The 14,602-nt window shown below is 41.0% G+C and overlaps 1 protein-coding gene across 8 annotated transcripts in view; it reads left to right on the plus strand.

Annotated features, from left to right (window-relative positions):
* MAP4K3 (mitogen-activated protein kinase kinase kinase kinase 3) overlaps positions 1–14,602 on the plus strand; it is a 1,209,829-nt gene that overhangs the window by 47,413 nt on the left and 1,147,814 nt on the right. For all 8 annotated transcript variants that reach the window (XM_086927230.1, XM_086927231.1, XM_086927232.1 and 5 more), the window contains exon 2: positions 6,367–6,424. In XM_086927230.1, the coding sequence (XP_086783356.1) occupies positions 6,367–6,424 (58 nt within the window). The remainder of the gene's footprint in view (positions 1–6,366; positions 6,425–14,602) is intronic.

Raw genomic sequence — 14,602 nt, forward strand, 5'->3', positions numbered from 1 at the left:
CACAACAGCGCAAAGGGTGTTTACCAAATGCCTAGCAGTAGTAGCAGCACACTTAAGAAGACAGCACATTCATGTCTTCCCATATCTGGACGACTGGCTCATAAAAGCCAGCTCATACAGCCAGTGTGTACAACACACTCACGCTACCATTAAACTGCTTCACGACTTGGGATTTACAGTAAATCACACCAATTCGCATCTACAACCCTCACATGTACAACAGTATCTCGGCGCTACAATAAACACCCAATTAACACTAGCGTATCCCTCTGCAACAAGGATAACAAGAGTACAAACTCTTCTAACAAAATTCAAGCTGCAAGACTCACTACCGGCTCGAGTGTTCATGCAGCTCATATGAATGATGGCATCTTGCATATTCGTAGTTCCTCACGCAAGATTGCAAATGCGTCCACTTCAAGAGTGCCTAGCACGCCAATGGAACCAGGCTCAAGGTCAACTAACAGACCTAGTGTTGGTAGACGGTCAGACTCCTCGTTCTCTACAATGGTGGAACACCAAAAACCTTTCCAAAGGGCGACCTTTTCTAGGGCCAGTTCCTGAAGTAGTCTTAACAGTGGACGCATCGCTCTCCCGCTGGGGAGCTCACCTCTTGCATCACACCATGCAAGGCAGGTGGACACCGCAACATAAGCTACTCCACATCAACCACCTAGAGTTACTAGCTGTGTTTCTAGCCCTAAAAGCTTTTCAAGCTCAAGTGTCAGGCAAAGCTGTCCTAGTCAGCACAGACAATATGACAGCTATGTACTACATAAACAAACACGGAGGGACACACTCTCTGCTGCTCTCTCAGTTAGCACAGCAGATATGGAGATGGGCTATACCACTAAAGATCTTCCTATTAGCCCAACACGTTCCAGGAGTACAAAACACCATGGCAGATCTGCTATGTCGACAAACTCAGCAAATCCACGAATGGGAACTTCATCCACAAGTTCTTCATCCGTTCTTTCAAATGTGGGGACAACCTCAAATAGACCTCTTTGCCATCCACGAAAATGCAAAATGCCCAAACTTTGCCGCCAGATACCCACACCCATTGTCCAAAGGCAATGCGATATGGATGAACTGGTCAAAACTATTTGCGTACGCTTTTCCTCCTCTCCCACTACTTCCATTAGTGGTACGCAAACTACAGCAACATTCCCTAACGCTCATCCTAATCGCTCCAACTTGGGCCAGACAACCGTGGGACACCACGCGGTTGCAGATGTCTGTAGTACCGCACCAAAAGCTAAACCTATCTCCACGCCTATTAACGTAGGACCATGGAGAGATCAGACACCCGGACCCAGCTCAGCTCAACCTAGCAATCTGGCTCCTGAGGTCATAGAGTTTGGTTACCTCAACCTTCACCCAGAATGTATGAACGTTATCAAAGAAGCTAGACGCCCCACCACTAGAGCATGTTACGCTGCTAAGTGGAAAAGATTTGTCATATACTGCCAAAACAACCAAATGAATCCTTTAGATGTGTCTATTCAACACATCATTGGATATTTATTGCACCTTCAATAGTGTAACTTAGCCTACGCCTTTATCAGGTTACACCTGGCAGCAATTGCAGCATACTTGCAAAATAGACAACATCTATCTCTTTTTAGAGTGCCAGCTATTTAAGTTTTCATGGAAGGACTCAAAAGAATAATTCCTCCCAGAACACCACCTGCACCAGTGTGGATTCTAAATGTGGTTCTCACAAGGTTAATGGGATCTCCCTTCGAACCATTACATAAATGCGAATTGCAATTTCTAAACTGGAAAGTAGCTTTCCTAGTAGCCATTACGTCTCTCAGAAGGGTTAGTGAACTACAAGCATTTACCAATCAGGAACCCTTTTTGCAAATGCATCATAACAAAGTAGTTCTTCGTCCTAATCCAAAATTCCTTCCAAAAGTCATTTCCCCTTTTCATCTAAATCAATCTGTTGAACTGCCCGTATTTTTCTCGCAGCCTCAAACAGTTGCAGAAAGAGCTCTACACACTTTACATGTCAAAAGAGCATTACTGTACTACATTGAAAGGACACAAACTTTTCGTAAGACAAAACAACTTTTTGTGTTTTTCTCACCGCCACATAAAGGCAATCCCATTTCAAAGTCAGGGATCGCTAGGTGGATTGTTAAATGTATACAAATATGTTATTAAAAAGCCAAACGCACATTAACAATCCCACCAAAAGCCCATTCTACCAGGAAAATAGGGGCTTCAATGGCATTCTTAGGGAACATTCCCCTAGATGACATATGCAAAGCAGCCATATGGTCTACACCGCACACATTCACAAAGCATTACTGTGTAGATGTGCAAACTAAACAACAAGCCACTGTGGGCCAGGTTGTACTAAAAACTCTGTTTCAAACAACTGCAACAGATACGGGTGGTCGACGCTAGGTGTGGGAACTGCTATGTAATCTATGCATAGTGTGCAATCTGCAGCTCATATGCCTCGAACGGAAAATGCTACTTACCAGTATGCATCTGTTCCTGGCATGTAGAGCTGCAGAGTTGCACTCGCCCACCTGCCTCCCCAGCTACCTTTATCTGTTCCAGTATTATCTTAATTAGATACATATCACATGGACATCACTATCTCTTATACAGCTCCATCACTTCCCTAATGGCGAAACACAATCTGGGGGTGGAGCCGAAGACCATGCGCAGTATCATCCAAAGCAGGAGTCACCTATCCCGTGACTTCCAAAGACTTTTCTACAAGAAAAAACTGTAAACATCCGGGCCCAACACTAGGTTGCAATCTATGCATAGTGTGAAACTCTGCAGCTCTGCATGCCAAGAACAGGTGCATACTGGTAAGTAGCATTTTCCTTTCTCTTGAGTGTATAGCTACATCATTTGGCAGTTCTTGTACCTCCTTTTTTTATATTCTCTCTGAATTTCAGTAGATTAGTTTTCAGTCAGATTTTTCTGTATTTTTTTCCACAAACCAACTGTTGTCCATAATTATAATTCCTTCTCCCTTATCAGCCTCTTTCACAATATAATTGAAATAAATAAATAGTACCTTTAAGCTGTACATTTCATGGAGTTTGGAATTAGGATTGCCTGGAAGGTGGAGTTGTAACACAACTCTCTCAAAGTTGTGAATGATACTATTCACAGCTGGACATGCAAATGTGCTATTTATGGTCTGGCTTGAGAGTATAACTATCCCCTGACCTTTTAACCTACACCAATATTATTGTAGATATTTGCTTCCACATGCATTCATAGCTATTCCCATGCTATTTTTTCGTAATGCTTCACATTATCATAAGGCATTAATTTGAAGTCAGACCTACTGGCAGTGCCAATGCTGGTCCTTTTATGGTTTGACTTGACATCCCAGCTATCGCCAGACAATTATGTGAAAATCACCAGGAGAGGGGCTTTGGCTCCGCTCACATAATGGGAGCCAGGAGTACATGTTTTGATTGGGCAGAAGTTGTGTGCTTCCTTAACAAAATGCTTGCACTCCACTGTGCTATGGTAATTTTATTCATCCAGCTGCCTGAGCTTGATCTTTCAGCGGTGCACACATTAAATTGTACTGCCATCGAATGTTCTTAGATACCTACATAATTTATGGTGTTTTCTCTGGTCGCAACTCAGATGGGAGGAGGGCATTCATTAGCCTTCATAGATTTTCAAGTCTGTGTTGACAGTGTAACTGTTTGCTGATCTTTTATCCTACACCAATATTAGTCTACAGTTAATTGCTTCCATGCAAATATATATCCATTCCTATGCTATTTATTTGTAATGCTGCCTATTACCGTACAACATTCCATTAACTCCAGACCTATTGGCATTGCCAGTTCTTGTTTGAAAGGGTGTGGATGTTATCAATTGACAGGGATCTTGGAATAATTTCCTCCAGTGTAATTTAAGCACAAACCAATAGATGTGTGCTTGCTTCATATAATCCGTACTTTGTTGAGGTACAAAAGATAAACACTTATGTAACATTTCCACTGTCTGTAAGGGTAATGTTTTTGTGTAGATATTGAAGACTGTTTCATTCTTTAACTTGTAGACCTTTTACTCATTTGTTTGCTGCATGCTTCGTACTTTCGTCTGATTCTCTTATTTGGCCAATGGCTAAAAACTGTTGGCCACATTCTTTTTTAAATTTTTGAAAACCTTTATTACGCAATATCAGGAATACAAATACGGGCCTACAACCATACGGCCGGCCACAAAAAACTGTTGGTGCGTCATAGCATACATTACGGTGACACCATAGCACATACGGATCACATTAATCATCGAAAGTTACACTGGAAAGCCAAGTGGTATCGTGTCTCAGGAGTCGTGAAGGTTAGTTTTAAAGGTTTTTTCATATGCAACTATTAAAGTCCGACAGCATAAATGCGCAGTTACAAAAAGAAGAAAACAGCCCATGCAGTTGAGGTCTAGTCTCGTCAATAGTGTGTAGAAAAAACCGAATACCCAGGAAGCTAGGAACCCCAGACAGGACGGCAGCGTATTCACCCCGAGGAGGTACCAGAACCAGGAAGATACACAGAATTCACCACCACCCCCCCATACTACCTGACATGGAACCGAAAGACATAGAAAAGAGGACGAACACCAAATAAAAGGCACCATAGAAACTAAAACCGAAAAGAAAATCACCCCTTCCCCCCACCCTACACGCATGCAGAGGCTACGGCCTACCCCCCCCCCCCCCAGCAGTGTGTCTGTCGCCCAATAAACCCGAAATTTAGAAGAGAAGTAGAAAAGGAAAAAAAGGAAAATCTCACTCTTGAGTATAGGGAGTAAGAAAAGTATGTAAACTAATCTGAAGCTCCCAAGAAACAAAGAAAGTGGGGGAGGAGCCCGCAGTCATCAGGCCACCAGGACTTACGAGCACTGCAATGGTACCTGCATCAGATATAGCACCGATGTTGGAGACATCACACTAATAAGAACCAAACAGCCCATCCCCCGACCCCCACTCCGCCCAGAGCCGACATATTGGCTACGGTGATAAACAATAGGATTCTGGAGCCACCATTTTACAATGAAAGAAACGTCTCCCCCAATTCACTAAACAAAGCCAAAAAACGTTCCAGGCCAGGTCAGTTCCAGACAATCAGCAAGTCAAAGTACGAGGGAACCTCAGCCTTGGCCAGTGCGCCGAAATACTTCCAGATGTGTCCATAACTGTACTCTCCCCTCAAACTGGACAAAGGAACAAAATGGCCTCCCCCAACAAGGAAGACAAAGAGGAAGAGGAAGTGAGCATCCCCAAGAAACCACTGTGCCGATACCCAAGTGGCGGGGCGACCCCCTCGCCGTCGTCAATTGAATCACACTCCGCAAACGCAGAGAAAGAGTCACGGTGGCAGAGGCAGGGAGGGGGACCATCGCCCAAGAAGTCTCCGGGGAATGCCTTGTTGTTAAGGGAGTAGCAACAGTATCAGGCAGCACAGCGGAAAGGGACTCGGCAACAGTATCTTCGGCAATAGTGCAACAGTCTGCCACATATCCAGGGTCCGGACGCATCTCCACAGTCACGCGATGCAAGTCTGTCCCTTGAGCAGGGGTAGATAGCGGCAGCAGGGGGCCAGTCGAGTTCAGACCTGTAGGACACGAGGCAGCTCCCACTATCTTTTGTTCCAGCGCACGGGCTTGTCGCCGCCATGACACCCGCAAGTCAAGCAGGGCAGCCAAGATGTCGCCATAAGTCAGCTCCCTCTGCGTTGCTGGCTGACTTTCGCTGCGCGGATGTTCCCCCGGGTCATTCACTAATGCAGGCATGAAGGGGAAGCTGCCCATCGTAGACGGGAGGAAAACGTTGTATTCCGGCTTCCAGCTTCTATCGGGAACAGGGAATCCCAACAAGGAGTCTTACCGCTCAAAAGGGGGGCGATGCAAGCAGCCTCCGCGATCAGCAGCTCTCCTGCCCCAGCCTGTGCCGTGTCTGCGTGCCCGGTCGAGGGCGCCCAGCCGTGTCCAATGGCGGCGATCCGCTCCAGGTCCCGGGTCGAAGTTGGGGGTCAGAGAACGGTACTAATTCACCGTAGAATCGGTCGGTAAGGGTCTCAAAAGAGCACCGGCGACTTCCGTGCTCGCGTGCCTCCTTTTGTACCAGATCCAGTCAGGATTATTGCCAGCATTTCGGTGCAGGATCGGACGGCTCGCGGAGCCTAGAGCCTACACGTCCGTCCCGGTCGTTATCTTGGCTCCTCCCCTCTGTTGGCCGCATTCTTATGCGACTTTTTTGTGTGGCTGAACTTTGTGTTATGTCACTTGTTTAAAAATTAATGTGTATGCTGTGCTGAACTAATACTGTATTTGGTTTATTGCTAATTTGTTTTATTTTTTTCTACCTAGGCTAGAAATGTGAACACATCTGAACTAGCAGCAATTAAAGTGATAAAGTTGGAGCCTGGCAAGTAACTTTATTTTTTTATTATTTTGATGTGATCCAGTGGATTAGCAACAATTTGCAATCACATGCCTAAGTTTAGAAAAATGTATCTTGTAAAATGTCATAGCTTTAAATGTATTTTATTTGTGGTTCTTTGAGAATTCAGTGAGGGAACAATAGACAGTTGTATAGACAACGCATCACTGAAGCAAATTGAGGTTTAATGATGTATTGCAAATGGAAAGATTTTTAAATGCGGCGTTTATTGTTTATTCCGTCCAGGTGTGAAACAAAGCCAATTGTCATTTATTGTTTTGGTCCTATTTACTGAAAACTTGCTGCAATGTGTTTGCAAAAGTAGAGCATGACGTCAGCTAGCTACATCTTGTAAATGGCTGGATGAACTATTGTATCGTATACGTTCTTTGCTTCATGGCCTACAAGTCCCAATCATCAAATGTATTTCCATGACGTCAACAATCCTCCAAACTTTTTGAAATCTCAGATATTTTGACACAATTATACTTCGTTTTTTTCTCCATGACTACAGTTCTTAAGGCATTCTATTATTTAAGCCATTTGCATGAAAATATTTGGGTAGCACTTGAGCTTTACTGGCTGCCATTTGCATAGTGTTATAGCTGATTTATACCGGACTGATGGTGTACGTAGGTCTCATTTTATGGAGACCTTTTCCCTACTATACAAACTTTCTGTTATAGTTGAAAGAGACCAAATTTACTCTCCAATACAAGTTCAGCATTTCTACTTAGAAGAATAGGCTCAAACGCCACGGTGTATTTCTTTCCTTCTCCGAGGTGACAGATCTTTGCCACTGTGTATGAATGGAACCCAGTTTAAATCAATCATTGGCATAAATTATAGTCCAGTTCAGTCGATGATTAGAGGTTTAGGAAAGTTTCAAAACCTTTATTTCTCATTAAGAGTTTGGTAAGTTCTTTTATTTGTCTTTTTATTCAATTAGGAAATCAAATATTCTGGTTACAGAAATCATAAAAATATAGTAAGTCATCAATATAGCTAAATAACAATGTGTTCTGTAAAGGAATTTGTCCCTATCCTACCTAAAGAGAACCTAACCGAGCCTGTAAAGAGTTATTCGAAAAGAGTATGATCAAAGGAGCATCAAAATCGAAGTCTAAAATCAGTCAAACTCCCTATGAAGAGTAGTTCTTGAAACTCAGCCGAGTCTCATCCTTCCAAAAGCATCAATATGAAGTCACAGTAGTAACTGCACAAGTAAATCTCAATCAAGTAAAAGTAGGGAAACGGACACAGCACCAGCTGTACCCGCAGAACAAAAGAAAAGAAACTGTCACCTGCAAAGTGTCAGGCAACAGCAATCGCTGTCAGCAGTAGCTCACAGGAAGTAGGCAAGAGTGGGGCAAGTGAGAATGCAAGGGAGAATAGCACTAGCTAGCGAGAAACATGCGAAATTATAAGGTATAAAAATGTATTTTTACAATGTTCCAGCTCTAACGTTCTCCAGTGAGAAAGCATCCTCCATCTGTAAGCAGTCTCGAACTTCCTTTCCCACGGCAAACAAGTAAAGCTCACGATCCAATATCAGAAATGTATCCTACGATGTTAGCCTATATCCAACCGGGACAAGCTAGCCTTGCTTCCCATTGAAGAACATTGCAGTTTATCATTTTATTAAATGTTTTACTGAGGAACAATGATCTGCACTAAAGGCAGAAACTTTTACTTGCAGATCTCCTTTTATTTATGTCACAGCAGTCATCTCTTATAAGCGTACATTATTGTTAAAACAAATACTATATGAACATAGGAGAAAGATTCTAGTTTATCGAGAATATGTAGCTGAAGATAGTAATACATTCTATAAACTCGGCACATTCTACAATTATGACAATATCTAAACAAGTCACTTTAAGATCAAGCTACTGAATACACTTGTGCAGAGTTCAGCATTTTCCTAAAAGTATCTGTTTTATAAGAAAAGGCCTAGCTGACACCTCGCAGTAGGATTGTCCGCTTAGTGCGTTCTGCACCATTTTGAATGTGTCATTTTAAATTCATTTTCGTCTTGAAATCCAGGTCAATTAACATCATTATTGATTACTTTTATAGGCAGTTTTTTGCGTTATCTATTCCCATGTCTGAATGTTGTATTAACCATCACACTATACTTAGTTCACATGTGAAATCGTTCAAAGTGAACTCTCATCTGTTTAATCTTGTCCATCCCTTTTGACATCTCTATTTTCGTGATTTCATATAATCATCATTTATAATTCCATTTAGAGCCAAACCTTTCGCAAAACTCTTTTGTGATTCCTTTTCCTTTCTTTTTTGTGGAACATTTCTGCAGCTCATGAACAATGTATACTAAAACAGCAAACAGAGCCCTATTGTTATTATTTTCAATAGCCTTTTTCAGAATTCCTCTTCCTGCAGTCGACAACCAATTTCCAATCGTTTGAACTCCTTTCCAAACTTTTCAAAATCGTCATGTGTTTCTAATTCTTCCAATTCAGACTTTAAGTCTGAAATATTCTTTGCAAAACCTTCAATCTCCTTACTCTTACTCTCATCAGGAATGTATGAGCCGCAATGAGTTAAGCATCTTGCAGACTCCGCCCTTCTCTGCGAGTGATATATCTAAAGCAGTGCGTTCCTGAAGTACCATGTACTGTATAGCAATTAGTTCAGTGTTAACTAAAAGCAAAGCTCCAGAAGAGCTTGTTACCATTTTGTCAACTACTGTTGATAACTTTAAAATATTTTCTTAGTTTAATATAACATCTACAGTTGGAATGATTGCTCCATATATGTCTTCCATTACATCAGCTCCAGTTTCAGTACTACTTTTATGTATATGTGCAGGTGTCAATCAATCAAATAAAACTTAATCGCCACGTTATGGCCATAAAAGTACATTTACATAAAAGAAGACCCATACAGATAATAGTTAAGAGCTACTGTACATGTTCAATTATCAAAACTCAATTAAAAGTTCATAAAAAAAATGTTACAACATTTTCTGATTCAGCCCAAGAAAACCTAGGTCATTACTATAATCAATCCATATTTTGCCTTTTTCGCATTGCCCCCGATAGAAAGCTCCCAACCCTTTAGCATACCAATGTGGAAGAGAGAATTTGCAAATAAATCAAGGCATTTCTTACTTGTGCAAATTGTCAATTTTTTAAAAGAGGTAAAATGTATTTGGATCTTAATTCAGTATAAAAACCACAGAAAAACATAAAGTGCAACAAATCTTGGTCTGAGAAATTATCACATGAACAAGGTTGTAGGGTCCCTGCCTTAGAGAAACCTGTGGGTATTGTAAGGGACCAGTGAATACAATTAAATCTAAATCTAGATAGAAGAAAGCAATGATGCAGATTATTAATAAAAGGCCAAAAAGGTTGATCTCAAATCCCAGGGCTTATAATCACATAATGTCTGCACATGGGTTTTCTAAGTTCACGAGTTTCCCTTTCCAGGCTTCTCCTAGTTAGAAATTGGATTTTAATATCTTTCACCTCCTCGGGGTGCAACTGTCTGGGTTGATTAAAAAGCTGAGGGCGCCCTAGGGCTGAAAGCTGTTGAAAGACACTGCTTAATCAGGGAACGTCTGCAGCTCTGTCTAACTTCTTAGAATCCTCTAAGATAGTTTGATTTCGGTAGGGCTTGGGTCTTGACCATATTTTTAAGCACATTTTTAAGCTCATTATTTGTACACACAGCATATGCTGCTCTCAGTGTGGCTTCATTAGTATTAGTTCTGAGACATGAGTCATCTACAAACAAAACATGGTCGAGCACAATCAGGGGTCAATCCTTAATATCAGGTCTTAGCTTGGTGCCTAAGTACGTGACATCTAGGCATACATGTTCAACATCATCACAAACAGTATCATTAATTGGCATTAATGTTGAAGGGTTAAGTGTCTGTCATCTTTATAAGATAATGTTTTCTGCAGGCAAAATTGTCTGTTCATATTTGGTCAAACTATTTTGGGTCACATACTGTGTTTTTGTTCTTGTCAGTAGAAGCTCCACAGAATGTGGGACCATAACAGTTAAAGGGTATCGCATCACTATGTTCTCACTCTTTTTCAAACTAGTGCTCACTGCGGCAACCGCTTTTAGGCAACTAGGAAGTCCGGCGGCTACAGGGTCAAGTGCAGTAGAGAAGTAAGCCACTAGCTTTCGAGCGTTTCTGTGCATTTGAGTCCGCACTGAGAGAACGCAGCCCTCTTTCACTACAAATTAATGTAAATTATTTTGTGTAATCTGGTATTCCTAGTTACTGGGGCGCAACACAATCTCTCTCTCAGCTCTAGGAAGGCTTTCAAGCAGTTGTTGTCCCAAGGAATTGGATCAGACACATCTCGGTGTGTCAACCTCAGTAGAGGCTTTTCCGCTGAGGAAAAGTTTGGTATCCACTGTTTACAGTAGCCAGCCATTTCTAAAAGCATCCTGACCTTCTTTTGAGTTCGAGGTAGACTAATTTGAAGAATAGCTTTCCCTCTCTCTGGTAACACCTTCCATGCTCCTTTCTCAATTATGTGTCCCAGATATTGAACTTCTTTCTGACAGTACTGCAATTTACGTGGAGACACTTTTTGTCCGTTCTCAACTAGGTGATTCAATAAGACAATGGTGTCTTGTTTACAAGCTTCTTGTGTCTCTGATGTCACTAATAGGACATCTATATATTGTACAAGTACTGACTTTTAGGGCATTGTAATGATTACAAATTTTTCTTCAAAATCTCGTTAAAGATGGGAGGAATTTCTGTATACCTTTGTGGAGCTCGACACCGTGTTGATACCCTCTGCTGGATAACAAAGGAGAACAAGTACTGTCTTTCTTCATATTAGGATACTGAGCAGAAAGCCTGACACAGGTCAATCACTGTAAATCATTCTGCAGTACATGGAATTTGAAACAATATGATTCAGTACCATGAGACACCATATAACAGCATCATTGTTCTAGATTTTCTGGCTCTAAGCATCCTCATTATCTCCACTTGTTCCACCTTCAGTTTGGAAATGTTCAAAGGTCTTTCTCTTTCAGAATATAAGTTTTCTTGTGAAAAGTCAATCTGTCTTTCTAATCCGTGCTGCTTCCTCCAAGTGGGCTAAAGTAGCACTCTATTCAGTATGACTCATGTCTCTGGGGGTCACAGCAGCTGTGAAAACCAGCAATCCCTCCATCTATAAGAGCTTGTATTGTCTATGGTGGTCTCCACACAACAATCGTCGTATTCTTTCAAGTCGGGACAAGTTCTGTTATGGATGTGACTCCCACTGCTTCTTGAGCATCTGGTATCAATTCTAGGTTTTAGGGGACATTGGGAACTAGTCTTGGTATAGTGTGTGCATTTACTGGTGGTACTGCGTTTTGCACCACAGGTGTACTGATTTCAGCAGAAACTGCTATTTGTGGTCGAGCCCCAACTGATGGAACTATTTGGAGTACCTGCATAGGTCTCTCAATCTGCACTGTGCTCACTACAACAGGTGCCGAAGCCATTGTACTATTGATTTCTTCTAATTTCCTCTTCCCACAGCTTCTGTCCTAATGACTGGTTACAGCTTAGTTCCCTCATTTACAGCTTTTCACCATCTGCGCTGTCCTTCATCCGAATAAACATCTGCATAATTACGCATTGCTTTTTTGGTCCTTCTCTGATATTTTTCCTTCTCTCTATCTTGAGCAACTTCCTCCGATAAATTTAAAGCCGCAAATTGCGCAGGTCTAGGAGGTGGCTTTATCTTGTATAGATTCCCTTTCAAATTGTGAAGAATTCACATTTCAAAAGTTGCATATCTCCGAAAACTTGATCAACCCTCTTTCTCTGTGATCTTGCACCATTTATTAAGACAAAATCGCGTATAACCCATGTTCTGCAATCATAATGTGTGCATGCGTACCCTCAGGAGGTGCCGCTTCGCCTTTTGCTACCAGGACAGTAACTTTCCTCTTCACCAAACTCTTAGATTCTGTAAAACATTTCAAGATTACTGAAATTTAAAACACAAAACAACTTCAGTTCAATGTTTGGCTTTTGTTCCAGATACGTCAAATTACTTTTAACCAATTTTGTGCCAGCTACTATTTTCCAATATCCAGTTAACAATCCCAGTGCAATATTCACTCAGCTTCTGACCAATCTCAGCTTGACACATCTAATTCACCAACCAATCCCTGTGCGAAATTACACCAACCTGACCAATCACAGTGTGAAACCTATAAAGTATGACTTTACTCCATGCAGCAGTTAACCCTCCTTTACAGTTTCTTCATCTTAGAACAACTTCCAGAAACTCACAACGAATACAATATACATCTCAGTTCTTGTTTGCTCTTACTACAGAATTTCAATCATTCAAGAAAATCACAAACGCAACTTAAATCACGACGAGCAAAAAATCACTGTAATCAATGCTGCATCCCCTTTTTGAGCAATCCGGTTCTAGTAACATAATCAATGTTTCATAATCCGAACTCTAACTTTATTTAGTTATATTTTAACCTCTTTAGGAGTGATGGTAACTCACACTCGACTTTAAACCCTGCAGGTGTGACATTTCAAGTGGCTTCCATACTTGTCCCAATCTATCCTGTAAATCTGTGTGTATAATGGAATCTTAAACTACGATGAGTCTGAAACTCTTCAACTTTTTCACATTAAGCAAACAACATCATACAAAATCACAATTACGATAAACCACGCATCACCCTATGAATGCTCACACCTCCTAACAGCAAATGCCTTTGAATAAAGCCTTGTCAGATCTTCAGATTCTGGGCATTGGATTTCAGGATTGAACTATTTTAATCTAATGTGGGAATTTATTTATGGTTCCATTCAAGGTGTGAACCGCCCTCTGCTTCCAGAAAACCGATGGCACAGAAAGAGTCCAAATTTACTCTCCGGTACAAGTTCAACCTTGTTACTTACAAGAATAGACTCCAACTCCAAGCATGAATTTCCTTTGCTTCTTAAAGGTGACAAATCTTTGTCACAGTGTACGAATGGAACCCTGCTCAAATCAATCATTGGCACAAGTTACAGTTAAGCTCAGTCAATGATATGAGGTTTAGGAAAGTTTAAAAACTTTTAATTCTCATTAGGAGTTTAATGAGTTCTTTTATTTGTCTTTTCATTCAATTAGCATATCAAATATTCTGGTTTATCATCAATATGGCAAAACAACAGCATGTTCCGTAGAGGAATGTGTCCCTATTCTATCTAAAAGGAACCTAACCTATCAGAACCCATAAAGGCTTCTTGGTAAAGTGCACGGTTCAAGGGGCATCAGTCACGATAGCAGCTGCACAAGTCAATCTGAATCAGATGAAATTAGGGAATCGGACACAGCAGTAGCTGTCCAGGGCTGGGCAAAAGTAAAGAAAATGTCACCTGTAAAGTGTCCGGAACAACAAACACTGCTAGCAGTAGCTCAAATCAGGTAGGCAAGAGTGGGGCAAGTGAGAATGCAATGGAGAATGGTGCTATCTAGCAAGAAACATGCACTATTATAGAAGGCAGTAAAACAAGTTATTACAATGTTTTAACTCTGAAAGTTCTCCTCCAATGAGAAAGCATCCTCCGTCTGTAATCGGTCTTGTTCATCCTTTCTAGGCAAATATGTGAAGCTCATGATCCAATATCAGTAATGCATCCTATGATGTTAGCATTTATACAATTGGGGCTATCTAGCATTTGTTTCCAGGGAAGAGCAATGCAGTGTTCAGTCTATCATTTTATTAAATGTTTCACAGTGGAACAATGAACTACGCTAAAGACAGAAATATGTACATGCAGATCTCCTGTTAGGTAACGGCAGTCAATCTCTCATAAGCATATTATATTTATTGTTAAAATAAATACTGTATAAACATATGACAAAGACGGAATTTCAATTCTAGTTTATCCAGAATATGTAGCTGAAGAAAGTAATACATTTTATAAACTCTGGGCATTCTACAATTATGACAGTATCTAAGCAAGTCACTTTAAAAGCAAGCTAATAAATACACTTGTGCAGAGTACAGCATTTTCCTAAAAGCATCTGTTTAATAAGAAAAGAAAAGGCCCAAGCTGAGTCCTGGCAGTAGGAGTGTCAGCTTAGGGCCTTCTACACCATTTTCTACATGCCATTTTAAATGCATTTTATTGTTGAAACCGAA

The sequence above is a fragment of the Lissotriton vulgaris genome, chromosome 6 (genome assembly GCF_964263255.1).
Source record: "Lissotriton vulgaris chromosome 6, aLisVul1.2, whole genome shotgun sequence".
NCBI classification, from domain to species: domain Eukaryota; kingdom Metazoa; phylum Chordata; class Amphibia; order Caudata; family Salamandridae; genus Lissotriton; species Lissotriton vulgaris.